This window comes from Ambystoma mexicanum, chromosome 1q, assembly GCF_040938575.1.
Source record: "Ambystoma mexicanum isolate Mex_15411 chromosome 1q, UKY_AmexF1_1, whole genome shotgun sequence".
NCBI classification, from domain to species: domain Eukaryota; kingdom Metazoa; phylum Chordata; class Amphibia; order Caudata; family Ambystomatidae; genus Ambystoma; species Ambystoma mexicanum.
The window spans coordinates 663,567,888-663,584,827 of record NC_090922.1 but is presented as its reverse complement, the minus strand read 5'-3'; the positions used below and the strand labels follow the sequence as shown (position 1 = coordinate 663,584,827).

The 16,940-nt window shown below is 41.7% G+C and overlaps 1 protein-coding gene across 1 annotated transcript in view; it reads right to left on the bottom strand.

Moving 5' to 3' along the window:
* LOC138534979 (dimethylaniline monooxygenase [N-oxide-forming] 2-like) overlaps positions 1-16,940 on the bottom strand; it is a 564,743-nt gene that overhangs the window by 537,442 nt on the left and 10,361 nt on the right. Inside the window, exon 2 of the mRNA XM_069641260.1 lies at positions 14,475-14,663. Within this exon, the coding sequence (XP_069497361.1) occupies positions 14,475-14,663 (189 nt within the window). The remainder of the gene's footprint in view (positions 1-14,474; positions 14,664-16,940) is intronic.

Sequence of the window (16,940 nt, the reverse complement as noted above, 5' to 3'; positions counted from 1 at the left end):
TTAGATGATATTAAACATGCGATTTCGAAGCTGTCTATGGGTAAGTCGCCTGGTATAGATGGACTACCTGGTGAATTCTATAAAGTCCTCCCAGATTCAGCACTGCAGCTTTTGACTGAAGTTTTTAATGATGCGTTTGTGCCTGGCTCACTACCAGATATTATGAGACATGCATTAGTTACAGTATTGAAAAAGAAAGACAGATCTGCTACAAGGTGCGAAAACTATCGCCCAATCAATCTGATAAATTGTGACTGCAAAATATTGGCTAAAATCTTGGCTATTCGATTGGAAAAGGTTGTTTCAAGTTTGATACATGAAAATCAAGTGGGTTATGCCTCTGGCAGAGTGGTGGCGGACAACATGAGACGCCTGTTGTTGACCATTGAGAAAGGACGCAATCAGCTTGTTGCCAATGCAGTTATTTTGCTGGACGCTGAGAAAGCGTTTGATCGTGTTGAGTGGGATTTTTTGTTCACATGCCTAGAGAAAATGAACTTTGGGCAAGATTTACGACACTGGGTTAAACATTTGTACAACAACCGTCTGCGAGTGTACTAACGAATGGTCTTATTTCAGATGCCTTTGTACTTCATCGGGGTACAAGACAGGGCTGCCCGCTTCCACCTCACTTGTTAATTTTGTCTATGGAACCACTCGCAGCATTCTTACGGGCAGATGTGAACCTTCACCCTATTATTGGCAATGACCAAAATAACTTAATTTGGCTATACGCAGACGATTTACTGATTTGCCTTCAGGACCCTGCTGTTGGTGTTCCTTACCTAATGCGAGATATTCAATATTTCTCCTCAATATCAGGATATAGGATTAATTGGAGTAAATGCGACATCCTCCCGATTAATTATCTTTGTCAACGGCATGCATGTGCTCAATTTCAGTTTAGGTGGTGTGCAGTGAAGATGGGCATTTGGATTGGAGCAGATATAATGAAGCTGCCATCAATACATTTTGCGTGGATCCTCCCAAAGCTCAAATCAGATTTGGAGAGGTGGGGTCTTTTGAAGCTATCCACCTGGGGCAAAATAAATTGTATAAAGATGATTTTGGCTCCTCGGATAAATTACATCTTATCCATGCTCCCTATCAAGGTACCGGGAGACATTTTCAAGGAGATCAATATGCAAAGCTTTATTTGGAATGGGAAACCTACAAGGCTCGCAATTTGGAAATTTCAACTCCCATTAAAACTTGGGGGAATTAACTTGCCTAATTTCTTAGATTACCATTTATCGTTCTCCCCTCACCACTTGTGCAGGGTTGCTGACTGAGTGAATGAACAATCTGATCAATCTGAATTGTTGTCATGGGAGTGTGGTGCAGTTTCCCAACTGGACCCCAAAGCTCTGCTGACTACTAGGATATGTAGATCAAAAAAGGCCAGCACACTCACTTCGTTCTTGCAAGACTGCTGGTGTGCACTCTCAAGTCGTTTGAGTGCTGACCCCTACTTTCACCCTAATGCATCCATATGGAATAATCCGGCATTACTGTACCAGGGAAAAAAGCTCTTTTGGTCGGAATGGTTTGTGGCTTGTATAAAGTAGTTGAAAGACTTGTTTGAGGGTGGCAAATCAATACCATTCTCCCAACTTGGTCAGATGTATGAGATGACGGAATGTTCATTTGCTGAATATAGAAGACTGAAAATTATTATTTCTGCTTGTGTTGAAATACCACAGTTGAATAATCAGAATGCTGCTTGGCCAGCTTTAGAGGTGTGCTCGAGTGCATCATACCCTGCATCTACCATGAAAGGAATCATAAAAGCTAATCGAAAAGGAGATCCAAGACTACCGGCAATTTGGGCAGAGGAACTGGGTGAAAACATTGATTTGAGGTGTTGAAGTAGGTGCTGTGATAACAATCGACTGATGAGTTTGGATTGGGGCCTCAGGGCCTCTCAAACGAAATTGCTATTTAGAGCCTATTGGACACCTGAAAAATTGTTCAAGAGACAACTTTTGGACAGCGATCTTTGCTGGAAGTGTAAGCACTCAAAAGGTTCCCTCAGTCACTTGATTTGGTCATGTCCCAAAACAATGCAGTTATGGGAAAGGGTTTGTGAAAGGCTAAGTTTTGTCCTAAATTACTGCGATTCCCATGAATGCTTCCTTATTAGTTTTGGGTGATATATCTTTGCTGGATGAAATTGACTTTGGCAGGAAAGTATGGTAACTGCGTGCATGCATGGTGGCTAAAAAAATTATATTGAGGTCCTGGAAATCAAGTAGATTGAGGACTGGTTGGAGGAGCTTCTTACAGTTTCAACGTATGAAAAAGCCATCTACAAAAAAACAGATGCAAATGATACATTTTGGGACATTTGGAGCTGTTTTCTTGACATCTATGGATGAAACTGAACTTTAATTTGAGGACGTTACGCCTCTAGCTTTACTTGTTATTGATGAATATAACTATTTATTAGTTTATGTAATGGGTTTGTGATATTGTTGTGCTTGCTGCAAGGTTTCTTTCAAATGTGATTTTCAGTCATGGACTTCCATGTTCTCTCTCTTTTTCCTTTCTTCCCCCCCCCCCCTATTCTTTCTCCACTATTTGTTATTCAGATTTAGTTTATGATGAATTATTTAATGTGTTCTGACTTTGGTTGATTGTGTGCATATTAGTAGATTACTGTTATGATATGTTCTTATTTTTTTTTATGAAAATAAACATTTTGAATTGAAAGGGTAATCTGCTGATCAGATGCCCCTTTCATAAGCTCCATGCCAAAAGCACAGTCTGTTCATGTGACCTGCTGCATCAGAATCCAAAGCACCTACTCTACCAGTGACACAAAGCAGTTTTAGAGGTCACAGGTGCCCATTTGACATCTGCACTGACAGCCAAGTCTCTGCAGTGCAGGGGCTTCATTTAAGATATTCACCACTGTACCAAAACTATGATGATCATAAACAGACCATGCTGGTGGCAGCTGGTGGCATAGCACTACTCATGATCATTGCAGCCACATCCAATGTGATATCACACATGTGTCAACTGCTGTGAGCCAGCTCAGCTGTGGAAGATGATGTTTATTCTGGCCAGACAGGCTGATCATGCAGCCAAAATGACAGGTCAGGAACCTGAATGGCCATGCCTCTTCTTTGATCTCTTTGTGAGGGTAGGTAATACACTCTACAGATATAGCTGCACAACAGGCACTTGTCCTGGGCCAGGGCATCATATGAGCACACCCATTCAGAGGGAGTAGCCTCACACCAGGGTGCTACATTTGTAAGGCCTGTGATCATATTGAGAAGGGAAGGGACATGGTTAGTAAGGGGCAGGGTTAGTGTAGACAGGAGAACTCTGTACAGTGGGGGAAGACTTAAACCATCTTGTTCCTCTCTTCCTTTCTCCTACCTGTCCCCTCCATAGCAAAGCATTTTGTTTGTGATGTTGGAAGGGCAAAGTCCACTCATTTCAAAAGCAGGGAGTATACCACTAAGGCAGGATAGCTTTATCCCAATCAGCTGTGGGTGTTTACCTTTAAAAGAAGGGGTCTCACAACACTTGTTTGAATCATCTTTTGGACTTCAACCCTGAAAGAAGATTTTCTTTGGACTCTGCTGGGAGAGAGTTCTTTCCAGAGTCCTCCAGTGTGAGGTGAAGGCAGGTGTTCCAAGGCAGAGGCGAGCACTTTCTCATAACCATTCCAGCAACCATTGAGGTGAACCGGCTGCTAGAACAAGGCCTGCCTCTCTGCCAGCCCAGCGATACCAAGGACCTCACCTTGTTGAAGGGCCCCTGCATTTATGTGGCAGCCTTCCTTGTGTATGTGAGCACGGGAGAAAGACTCATCTTGTCCCTGCGCCCCTGGATTGGGGCTCACAGCACTCCGAGAGCCGAAACAGCCAAGATCCTAGTGTTTTTTGCATTGAACTCTCTCCTTAGGGATGTGTTTCATGAACCGTTCGACACATTTTAACAACGAGAATCCTCCGTTGCTGCCTTTGCACTCTTCCGATCTTTGAATTGCTTGCAGAGTACCAAGAAGTCTGGTTTGGCACTGCCAGACCACCAAGAAATGCAAAACGGTACTATAAACTGCTTGCTGCCCCATTTCCGGGCCGTAGAGAGTGATTAGATCACTTTTTTTCCCTTCTGCACCATAGAACATACCCTTTTAAAGAAAATGGTAGTTGTCACTTGCTTACACCCCTGATTCATTTGTCAGAGGGCTGCATCTTGCTATTTGTGCGCATTCTGTGTTCTTTCCGCAGGGGTGGGCTTTGTGTAGTGGTTTTCTAGCTAGTTATTATTGTACAAGGTGTGTTTAATTACAGTACATATATTTTTTATAGAACTTAGATTTGACATTTCTTTATTTTGGACGGTTATATTTTGCTATTTGGGTTCCTACTGAACCACTTTAACACCCCTCTTAAAAGTATTGCATTCCCTCTGCTCCATGTTACCCCAAAAGGGTAAACAAATGTGATCTATGAACTGGGCCTGTTTTACCTTTATGATTGTGCTGGCTCTTGGTTTGTAGAAGTGTGAGGGCTGAGTGGGCACTTTAGCCTCTACTCATCCTTGTAATCCTGCAGGGCAACAGCCAATCCGTCACACTTCCCAACATCACAAATGAATGCAGGAAAAAAGTAGATTTTTTACATTAACGATAAGTAGCACATATCAGGAAAATCCCCCATCTATACATATATACAACATAGGTCAACTTAGTAAAAGATCTGCTGATTGGGATTCCTGGAGAAACAGAGACCTCACTGGGTGCTAGAAACCAAGAAGTGAGTAAGCCCTCTGAGATGCACCAGTGTCAACGTTACCCTGCCACCATTGTATTTCATTTGTGATTATGCATTGATGCCAGGTAACAACCAATTCATGTCAAATGGTGGCCTCTGGCTTTGGCCCACTGGATTAGATCGAATAGTGCCCTGTGTAGCTGATTAATTGTTACTCTATGGAAGTGCAGGATCCATTCCTACTGAAAATGACATATGTACGTAATTACTTACTTTAATATTTATAACATGCTACAAACCCACAGGGCTCGGAGTGCACATAACACATTCACATAACAAACAACAGAAGTAAAAGAGGTAGGAAAAAAAGAGGCAGAGGTGGCCAAATCAACTCCACAGATGAACAAATAGGTCTTCACACCTTTCCTAAATTGAGTCAGGCGGGGACTGATCTTTACAGCAGGTGGCAACTCGTTCCACAATGAAGGTGTCTAGACATCAAAACAGGCTCCTCTAAATGTTCTTAAACTGTAACGCGGATCGAAGAACTCACCTGTGTGGGGCGGACTTTAAACGATCTGAAAGATAACGTGGAGGCCTTGCAGAGAGGCATTTATAGATAAGAGTAGCAGGCTTAAGCTGAATTTTGTGCTGAACTAGAAGCCAGTGCAGTTTTCATCGAGTACCAGTAATATAATCATGTCTACCCAACCCACATACTGCTGGTACGGCTGAATTTTATGTAACCTGGAGTTTCTTGTGATACCTCGATGAGGTGCCCACAAGTAGACTATTAGAATAGTCTAACTTGGAATTTATGAGGGCAAAAGCAACCAACGCCCTATTTGTCTTGGATAGATAGGGGTGAATCAGCTAGAGCAGGTTGGTGGTACAGGAGCAGGAGCATCAAATGTATGAGATATGTTTTCAAAGGACAGCTGTGAATCGAAGAAGACTCCAAGCGTCTTCACATGCTGGGCAACCGGATTAGAGCAACCTGTTATACAAAATTCTCTACAGCAAGGATCAGATTTCTTCAGTCTACGACCTGATCGAATGACAAGAATCTCATTTATTTTTATTATTAAGCACCAAGGAGTTCTGTCCCATCCAGCACTGTACAGACAGGTACAATTCATTGATGGTATTGGAATCCCAAGTGTAGACCCTTGACAACTCAAATAGAATCTGTGTTTCATCTGCATAGTTGCTATAATAAATTCCCAAACCATCCAGACGATCACACAGAGATTTGGTGTATATGTTGAAAAGGAGAGGGGACAAACACAAGCCCCGAGGGACTCCACAAGAGAGGGAAATTGGTTCAGCTTGAACATCTCCCTTAGCTAACCTGGAGATACTTGGACCTAGGAAGCAGCTTCACTTGAGCATCTTCCAATTTTGACCAATCTATCCACCAATTGCGAGTGATCTACAAGGTCAAAAGTGGCAGAGAGGTCTAACAACAGAAGAAGAGCAATAGAGCCCTTGTCTATGTTCTTAGCAATTTTGGATTTTAAATCCAATAAAGCAGTCTCAGTCCTGTGCATCCTGTGAAACCCACATTGTCTTAGTCCTAACACACTTTGGAATTCTATAAAGTCAAACAGTTGACAGCATGCACCTCTATCCAATATTTCTAATAAGAAGGGCACATTTGTAATCAGAATGAACGTGGGTCCATGATAAAATCTAAAAACTTTACAGAGGGGGGCATGACATTTTCTACTGGCCATATATTATAGATGCCCAGTAAAAACTGCTATGCCTGTGCCTGGAACCCCAGCACCCAGTACACGTAATCTCATCCACAATTAATGTGATCACGTGTGTGTGTGCGAGGCAATAGCAGGCCTAAGCGATAGGCATGGCAGTTTTTACTGGGCATTTCTGCCCAGTAAATAATTCCATATCTGTCCCGCCCAGAGCCTCAGACACATAATCTGCCCCCTGGCCCCCCCCAGCATTTTTACTGGCATTAAGGGCAAAGCCAGCAAGGGAATGTTCGTACGTGGGGGATACTGGCATTTACTGGCAGAAGAACATGAACGTTTTCTTATGGTATCATTACTGTGTAATATTACTGGACACACACAGAGTTAGATGACCAATATGGGTGTCAGGACTCAGGAGCCAGGCACAGCTACCTTGGTTCTATGCTCGGTGAAGGATTTAAGGGTTCATTAAAAAAACATTCTTACATATTTTACCTAGTGCAGTACACAGCATGCCCCCAGCCTGATCATCATGTGCATTGTGCATGTGTGGGGGTGCAGGCCCCCTTGGAGTGTAGCGTGGCCTGTGATTTGTTGCTGAGCTGGGGCGTGCAGGGGGACCTAAACATGACTCACGGAAGGGAGGGGGACACATTTTGTGCTATGCTAAGGACACACAAAAATGTACTTGTATCTTCTCTTTCAGGGAGATTGAACATCATGAATAATTATGTCCAAGTTGATGTCACTCTTAAAACACACAGGTACTTTCTATAAACTTACTGAAATTAGGGTGTAGGGGTGTGCCTAGAAATTTGAGGTGTAAAAATTGAGATATTAAAATATGTACTGAAACATCTATTTAGGGATATGTTTGACTTCAAACACTATATCCTTCTTGGATTTCTTCTCTTTTTTTACCTTTTTACGTAGTGAGAGCTGGTCACATGACCGAAACGTGTTAGTCATTAATATATACATGGCTTTGTGGAATCTAATGCGAATTGCTTTGTAAATAATATTTTGAATAATGGTACCACTCAGATTGAATGTACAATGATTTTGTATAGAATCCCTACTTCAAAGTAATAATGTTGTTATTGAGTTGAGCATTGGTGGTCTCACCTTATGATAGGAGAGTCTAGTTCTGATAATTGTCCATTGCACACTAAGCCAGAGTGTGCTCCCCTTTCACTCCTCACAAATTGAATCTCACAAAGTAAGTCAATCAAACTCATAAATATGTGTTGATTTGGTGATAAAGTCGGTGTGCATTTCACCTAACAATTCTTGTTATAGAGGAGAATCACACATTTCAGCTGGGCTTACCATGCAACTAATGTCTTGCACCATTTGGAGGTGCACCGCAAGTTGCCACAGCATAACCTGAAGACCTCAGTAGCCACTTGCTGGATTTTCACATTTCACATGTTGGGGGACTGCAAGAACAGTGCAGTGCCATCTCAGATTATTGCATCACACGCAGCAGAGCTTTAGGTGGGGTTTTCTTAAAGCCAAGTCAATGTTAGTTACTGTCCATTGTCTGCTCTGTGATGCAACCTTTTGAGGAGGCTACCAAGATGGTTAGCCATTGCAATGCATCACTCAGTGAAGTTCTCCCTTTGGTATACCTGCTTGAACTAAACCTCTCCAACATGGCAAAGCGACTTGGTAAGTGATGATGAAGAGGCTAAACTTGTGCGGGACCTGCTTACAGACTTGCGTGGTGATCCACAAGTTGTCAAAATGAAATGTAACATCAAGTACCTGCTAGCTTTCTATGTTTGAAGATGAAAGTTGACACTTGTATTCCCCTGGTATCGGGGGAGGAGGATTTGCAACAACTATCAGGCAGCAAGAAGAGCTGTCCAGATTGTTATCACCAATAGGCATAATAGTCCTTACTACTATTAGGACTATTTTTAAAGCACACACATGAAATTACATTTATCCTCTCTTTTCAGGGAGGTCAAACATCATGAACAATAATGTCTTAGTGATGTAACTCTAAAACACACATGACATTTCTATAAAGGTACTCAAAATGGGGGCTGGCGTGTGTCTAGAAATTTGAGTTGTAAAAAGGTAAAAATTAAAAAATGTATTGAAAAATGTATTTTGGAACTTGTTTGACTTTAAAAATGAAGTATTATACCCTTCTTGGATTTCTTCTCTTTTTTTACATTTTACTTGAGCCTAGTGATGCTTTTGAAGATAGTCACATGACGGAAAAGAGTTAAGCACTAATATTCATGTGGCTTTGTTGACTCAAATGTGAATTACTTTGTGAATTATATTTTTAAATTAACACTCATACTGTAACCAATGATATTTGATGAACATATGATCTTTTTCTATAAAATTATTACTTGAAAGTAATAATGTTGTTATTGAGTTGAGCATTGGTGGCCTCACCTTAAGAAAGGAGAGCCTAGTTCTGATGATTATCCTCTATGCCAATCCAACCATATCCTTGACAGGCTGACAGTTGTTAACAAAGGGTGTGATGACTAGGTGTAGTACTTGTGCGGAGCAGGGGATGTGGATAGTATTGCCGATCCATTGTCTCCCATGAGAAATCATAATTGCAAATTATGAGGCCTTAGCCTATTTGCTTGCACCTCCTCTATCTTCTTCCAGAAATCAGCTAACCTGTGGCTTCTGATCTAAAATCTTTGGATGCTAAATGTTGCTTGCTGTTGGACAAGCATACGTAGCTGCCTTGTATTATTCCAGGACCCCTCTTTCCTGGTAGTTAATAGAAAGGCTACCCTGTGTGCAATGATGGCCATGCAGTCAACGCTCTGACCACTGGTCCACATGTTCATATCAACATATGCATTTGGGCATGTGGACTGCTGTAGTATCCATTCCACTGTGGCTATAATGTGGCTGCACAATTCAGGTACTGCCTTTCATGAGAAACAAAAGCAGCTGGGAATGTACCAGCAGTAATTGGCTATTCCCAAAAGTTGGCGAAGTCTAGGCTTCTGAACAAAGAGTAGGGCAAGAGGTCTATTACCAACATAATTGCAAGATTGCAACTGTGCTGAAACCATCTATCATCTGACCAGTGACATCTTTGTCCATGCTGAAATGCTTCCACACCAATGGCTTGATGCAATGGGGTGTTACTGGTATGCATCACTGGAGTACTAGGGGGCAGGCTGGTCGTGCCATTTCCAAGCAAAGCAACAGCAGTAGTATTTTATGGAGTTATTATGTGGTCAGGTAGTATTATGCTGCGTGTCATTTGGTGTGGGGGAAGGATGCCCTTCAGGTCTTTTGCATTCTTTCCATGTCTGTGCGTGGTTCTACATTAAATGGGACCACAAAGATGCAGTGCCCAAGCTGGTCCCTGCATTTCCTTGGCACAAAGATGTATGGCATATTGTGCAAGTGGCTGAATTAATGCCCATGTTATTCAGTGCCAAGTAATACCACACTTTGGATGTGCATAGTAGGCTATCAACACCCAGGCTGGGTTCTTCTGAACGTGATGCTGTTGGTGGCAATGGTGGGAGAGGTGGTGGCATTCTTTTAGGTGGCACATGATGATGATGATCCATTGCATATGCTCTTTCGACAGGAAGCCTGTTTTTAAAGAGTCTGTACAAAGTTTGGGGGCATAATTTTACCACTTCTGCCTCAGTGTCAATGTTCACATTGTCCTCCTGGTCTTCATCGCTAGTCTCACTGCTTTCCAGCAGCAATGCATGTCCCTGCCCAGACTCTGATGGATTGCGATCTTTGTCTTGTTTATCACCCATGTCATCTAAAATATCTTCATTTTTGTCAGACTCCTCCTCAGTGGATGGGAGGTGAGGAGACAAAGGCCTGGAACTTTCTGTTTCAACCTGCCATTCGAGTGCACTGTGCGTCGTTCTTTCCCGATGTTTGTGACATGAGACCTGCTCCTCACCCCCTGCAATAGTGGATGGAATTGAAAGTGCAACCACCTATGAAAGTAGGGGTTCACAATCATTGTGGTCAAATTCCTGTGCATCCTCTTGTACTGGGTGCCCCTCAGAATGACCTTGGGGGTATGGGGTTGGAATGTTGGGATGTGATAACCTTCAATTGGGCTTGTGGCTTTCTGACATCATCAGTGCACACAGCAAGTGCTGCATCTGGGGTAAAGAGACCACAAGCATCTCCTGGCTAGAATTGGCGGTTCCAGGCAATGCAGCACAGGGAAAAGCTGTTATTTTCTGAGGGCATATTTGGGCCTCTCAGTAAATTCAAATATGAAATTAGTAATGGAGGAAATAGAAGGGTCAACTGACCGTAACAGATATTTTTGGTATAAGGAAGGTCGTAAGCTACTTTCCGGCCGGGGGCTCCGTAATTTTAACATTACTGTGTACTCCTCTTTGTCTCACCTTAAAACAATTGTAAAGCAGAAAGCTTTGAGTCAGGATAATGATCTGAGCAGGCAAAACGTTAGCACCTTATCATCGTTGAATCTCTATGCTAGTTGTCATCTAAATGCAGCGCATGGAGGTGAAATTTGTAATATAAAGTCTGCTGAGTGCAGATGACCAGGCTGAATTTGCTCCCTCCAAATGAGTGGAGAAAGTGGGGTAAGTCCATCCGAGATGAAATGTCTATGTGTTCAAACATAACTTTATTCGGCTTTAAGTACTATAAAAGCAACATTACATTATAACATAAAATAGAACAAATTTAAAATCAGAAATACATCAATAAAAATTACATATTTTACCAGCACAACCTAAAAAGGCCTAAAATTCATAATCTTCTAAAGCATAAACTGGATATGTTTGAAATTCATATAAAACCAGTGGATCAACGTCCATGGGTGCTAAGGGTGCATTACACGTTACGGGGAAGATTTATCGCAGGGTAGTTTACAAACGTCGAGATGAAATAAACTGCATTCACATCGTTGGAACTTTTACAGAATTCCACAGCTGCAAACAGTCGGTCTAATTCCCCTCTAACGACGAAGTGGCAACAGATAACATTCCCTCAAGCCCAAGTATCCTGGGTAAAATAACCGGAGATGCCTGATGTATTCTATGTAGCAAAGGTGCTGTTGAGAATCTCCCCTATTTTTTAGTATATGTAGAAAAAATGTAAACCCCTGTTTTAGAAATGTTAATATCAGGTTTTATCATGATGGTTACTTTTTATATGGAGTTGTAATGACATAAATGTTACCCACAGTGTATTTGAACTTGTGAAGCAGGCTCTTCTAAAACGGGCCAATTTATCGATCTGTCCCCAGCTCTAAACCTCTTTATTGCTTGTATGTTCATATCAAGGAGGTGTTTTTTACACTATGATGCACTTTTATATTCTGATATTGATGATTCCTAACAGTTGAAGGTTGCTGTGTTTGTTTATGATTTTCCTTTGTGTTTTATTTATTATCTGTTAATGGAGTAATCCGATTCAATAAAGTTTACTTACTTACGTCCTGCCTTCCTGGAGGTCTGCAACTTTTCCCCACCCCAAGTGCCACATCAAAGTCTCTCAATAAAATAGCACAAACTGCTCTAAAGGCTTCTCTGCCCCCCCTGGACCTGGGTGAAGCCCTAGTACACCTTCACAGTTCCCCACAGTTCAAGAGATGTTATCTTGTGTTGCGACTCCCTGAATGTCTACTCTGCACCTGAGTGTCACTGATAGTTAACACATGCCTCCACTCCCTGGATGTCTGTAACTTTCTCCTACCCAAAGTGTCACATCACTGTCTAAACACACAACAACACAAGCTGTGCTAAAGGAGTCCCTGCTCCTCCCTGCACCCGAATGTCTCCTTACGGCTCCTAGGCAGTTCCCCACAGTTCAAGAGATGTTATCGCATGTCGTGACTCCCTGATCGCATGTCGTGACTCCCTGAATGTCTGCACCCAAGTGTCACTCATAAACTCATTCTGTGCGCTCATTGACTTCTAGATTCTGCATGTTTTGCCTTTCCTCGGGTCTGTCACTTTACCCTGTCAAGTAACACTGTTATTTTCTCCAGACCCCAATAAGTCTGACAAAAAAATCAAGAATCGTGTACATTTATCCCAAGTTGATCTCACTCTGAGGGATTCCCTCCCCCAATACTGATGCCATTTGTATATACATCCGCTGCCTTCCGTTTTATAATATCAGATATTCTGCAAGGAAAAGAACCACTGAATGAGAGAGCAGCAACGTGCTGTAAGGAGTGGCCATGACGGAAACCATGCATTAATTTATTTGTCCAGTCTTTCTAAAACAAATTAAACCAAAATGAAATTCTTTTCTGAACTGAAAATAATTCAACTACACAAATAAAGAACACTTTTTCAAGTGGATGTGGGGTAAAATAAAGCATGGCTGTGAATTAAGCAAATCTCCAGATATACAAGGTTCTTTGTGCTGTCTCTGCAAAGCAAGTGATCCCGGCAGGCAGTGTAGGCCCTTTCTGATAATTTACCCTACGCTCCAGTATCCCAGAATGCAGTATTAATGCCATAGAGTAGTCATTTGAGCCAACCTATAACAATTTCGAACATCTATTATTTCTACAGGTTCGAATTTGGCTCAAATCAGCTCAACCACTTAAACTGGTGGCTTAAATCATTTGCCTCAAATCACAGGCTGCCTGTATGTTTTTCTTTAGCCTATGACAGCCAGAGCATGGAACTAAGATTGGACTAAGTCGTCATACATGTAAAGTACATACATGGTATTATCTGTCTGGACAATGATTATTGCAACATGCATATGAATCATGCCAAATCCTAGGAAAACTAACATATGCACATTGTGGAAGGTTAAGGCCTACATATATAGCACCTTCAGAGTATCTTTGTGATGTTATCAATGCAGTACCTGCAGGTCAAATCCTATGCTTAATGTCACCAAACAAACAAAAAACTCATAGGATATGTGATGTCATCAGTGATGTCATCGATGATGCCCTTTGTGATATCATCTCTGAGATCATGTGTGTTGGTATGAGAAGTACATGGTGGGGCAGCGATTTATGACTGTGTAGCTTACCATAACCGGTGAATTTCTTTAGTTTTGGGGATTTTGCACTGCAACCATAACATCACTCTTAAGTTTCTTTTCTGAATTTCAAAGCTTTTTATTAAAACAACTTAACCATATATACATGTCAGCACATGTCTTGGGTAGTGGTCGAAGTGGGCGGGAGCTGTTGGGTGCGGTGCTCCTCTACTTTTAACAAATGTTTTTCTGTTCCCATACTTTTATTTTAAAGGAATGGTTTCGTTTTATAATAAAAGTACAGGAGGAAGTTGAAACGTGCACTTCAGTGCACTGCATTGAACAATCCCTTAAACAGCAGGTGTGTTTGTTCGGGGTTTGGATTGCACGTGGGAGGGGGCGGTGCCGATGGGGTTTGTGGGGAGCGGGTTTAGGTCAGCAGGGAACATAGTTCCACTACTTCTTTTGGGACACTTTGAATATTTTACTGCCCCTTCTCTGACTTTTAATCCTAATAATATTCTGGGAGTGCGCCGCCAGCTATTACGTTTAGGTTTTGTGTTGTTTAGAAATATTGAAATCCTGGCCCACTTAAAACCCTGCTCTTTGTCTCTCTCTGTCTATCTCTCTCTCCTCCATCACTGTTCAATCCTTCCCCTACACCTATCCTTGTCCATTTAGTTGCACTCTTCATCCCTACTTCCACTGCACTCATCTTCCATTCATCCCACTGTTACCTCTGCAGAGATGAGCAATGGATGACAGAAGCCCTCTCTAAATGAGGGAATGTAACCAGCGATCACAGAACTTTAGTCAACAGTTTTCTCTTGCTGACCATTAAGGGCCACTGCTGCACCAGTCTACCCATAGCACACAGCAGTTGTAAACTCAAATACCCCATGTAGTGAAGGAGGTAGCTTGGAATGTAACCACAAGGCTGGCCCCAGTTAGCTCTTGTCAGTCCTCATGTGTGCTTTCAACTAGAGAAGTGTTGGGAGCACTGGTGTTAAAAAAGAATACATTCCACACACAAAACAAAATACTGCCAGATGAATCAGGGGCTCCTCACCTTAAGCTGTATGTGCTTGATGAGGTTGAAATGTTCTGCATACAGCTTGAGATACTCAAGGAGCCTGGAGTTGTGCAAAAAGTTGGGGAAGTGGTCCGGCATGAGGAAGTCGCTGTAGCACATCATCTCCTTTGACGAGTTGGTCACGAGTGAATTGTAGATGCTTGCTCTGCCTTCTTCAACTTCTTCCTGTGTCAGCAATGCAGACAAGCAACAGGTACAATTAAGAAGGCATATCATCAATTCAGCAAGGAAATACTAAAGAATCAACATGTACATTTTTTGGTGGCTGATGGGTTGGAGTCTGACCACATTTGAAAATTAATTTAGCTTGCTTGCAACACATGGGCAATGACGCAGTCCTGCATGCAAACATTAACAAGCCTCAGTGTAGCTGCATTAGGGTGTATTCGCGCAAACCATTGGTGTCACAATTCTCATGGCCCTTAATCATATTGTACACAAGAGGAAGATTCAGACACCAGCAAATTAGAGTCACCAAACACATCTGAAAAATAAAGCCTTGAAAAAATGAATTCTAGTTTTTGGTGCTTATCAGAAATCATGCTAATGGTTGTGTGGGAGTCAACAAAGCTAGTCTCGGGTGGTCAAGGAGGGTCCCCTTTATTACGAGGGATTCATGTTGCAAACACCATATTGATGATGGGGGGATGACAGCAAAACTGGGATAGTGTTGTAAATCCACATGAATCACGTAGAAAGATACAATATTAAAACTGTCAATGCAACACGAACACGAACACAAATCCATACAATGAGCCATGCTTAGCTGTTACACAGGCATTCTAAAAGTAGTTGGAACATTCTTGATGGGTAAGAGAATTAGTTACTTAGTATTCATGTTGTACAAACAGGGCAAGGTTCCCAGTCCTTGCAAGGGACCAGATGTTATCTAGCCCTTTTTATTAAAATCTTTAAAGGGGAATAGTGATTTGTTTGGTGGTAGTAAACATAAGGCCCGGGGCCAGGGCCTGACGGTTAAGTATTTTTCCAGGTCATCAGGAGGTGTATGTGGCCGCATAAATTAGATTAAGGCGCCAGGAGTCTGTGGAATGGAGAAGGCTATCGATGGTTCAAACAAAATCCTGTTAACGCTGACATCTCTGTCTTTGCCAAAATATGTGAGCAGAACTATGTGAAATCATACTTAGTTAAAGTTAAAGATCTAAGGCCAGTTATTGCTAGCAATGAATTAAGTTTTCAATACCAATGTTTAACCATGTGCTGACGTCAGGACTTACTACAAGGAATCCCAGGAAGAGGTGTGTTTTGAATATGATCTGAAGATAACAAATGAAAATAAGCCTGACCAATGAAAGTGGAAGAATTGGGGAAAGATGGAATTTCTTTGAAGAGATTTTGTCCAATTATATTTGGGTGGAGCATAATAATGTATGTGGAAGTGTTGTAAATTGTTTCAAAAAGTATATAAACTGCCAACTGATGTTGTATTGTCTTGGGTTAATTTGGTCCTGCAACACCATCTAACTGCTCGTCAGAGCTTTTGTACAATAAACATTCTTTATGTACAACCATATACTCGCTTCGTAAGTGGTGGGCCTGTTTTGGGTTAAGGTGATTAAAGATCCACCCCCACATTTTGTGAGCCAAGGTAGGAGACCAGGCGTTCCAAGCTATTGGGGTCTTCTGTCCACACCTCTCAGCTATGGCACCTCACAATGCTGACCAGTATTCCCTGCACAGTGAAAATGAGATCTACAGGCGTCATATTGGTTGAAGGTCTGTCCGCTCCCCAGAGACGTGGTGCTGTGGCTTAGCTGTGTGGAATGATTTGATGAAGCACCACATCAGAGCACCTCAGGTTCACGTGAGTACATGGTTGGGGTGTAAAGCAAGAAGGGAAATAGGGGTAAAAAAGGGTTGTATTTCTTGATTTAAGGGTTTTTTTGTTTTTTTGTTTTTGTTTTGTTTTTTGGGGGTAAGAGTAGACTTGGAGTGTGGATGCGAAATTAGTTGAGGTAGCAGGGTTTGGAAAAGTGGATGTTTTGTTATAGAGTGGTTGAAACTATGATATTTTTTAATGCAAATCACTGAACTTTATCTTGCTCCTGAAGAAGGGATTTGTAATTCCCGAAACGCGTTGAGCTTTGAGTTTACTGTATTATGAAGAAATTAAGAATAGAACACACATTTATTGTGTAATTAAAAATATTTCTCTAATGTTGAATCATTGCCAATTTATAAATGTTGGATATAGTAATTGATATCATTATAATTAGATTTCTTTTTCAATGTGTTCAATCATTGACTGATTTTCCAGTATATGCGAGTGCATGGGACAGGATTGTCCGTCAATTGAGGACACTTTACTTTGTTTAGCAATTATCAAAGCGACTTGTGGTGTCAAAGTCGTTATTTTCTCCCCTGCACCTTGCATTCACATAAGCTTTTATAACTGGGTCCTGGTATTTTTTTTTACTACCT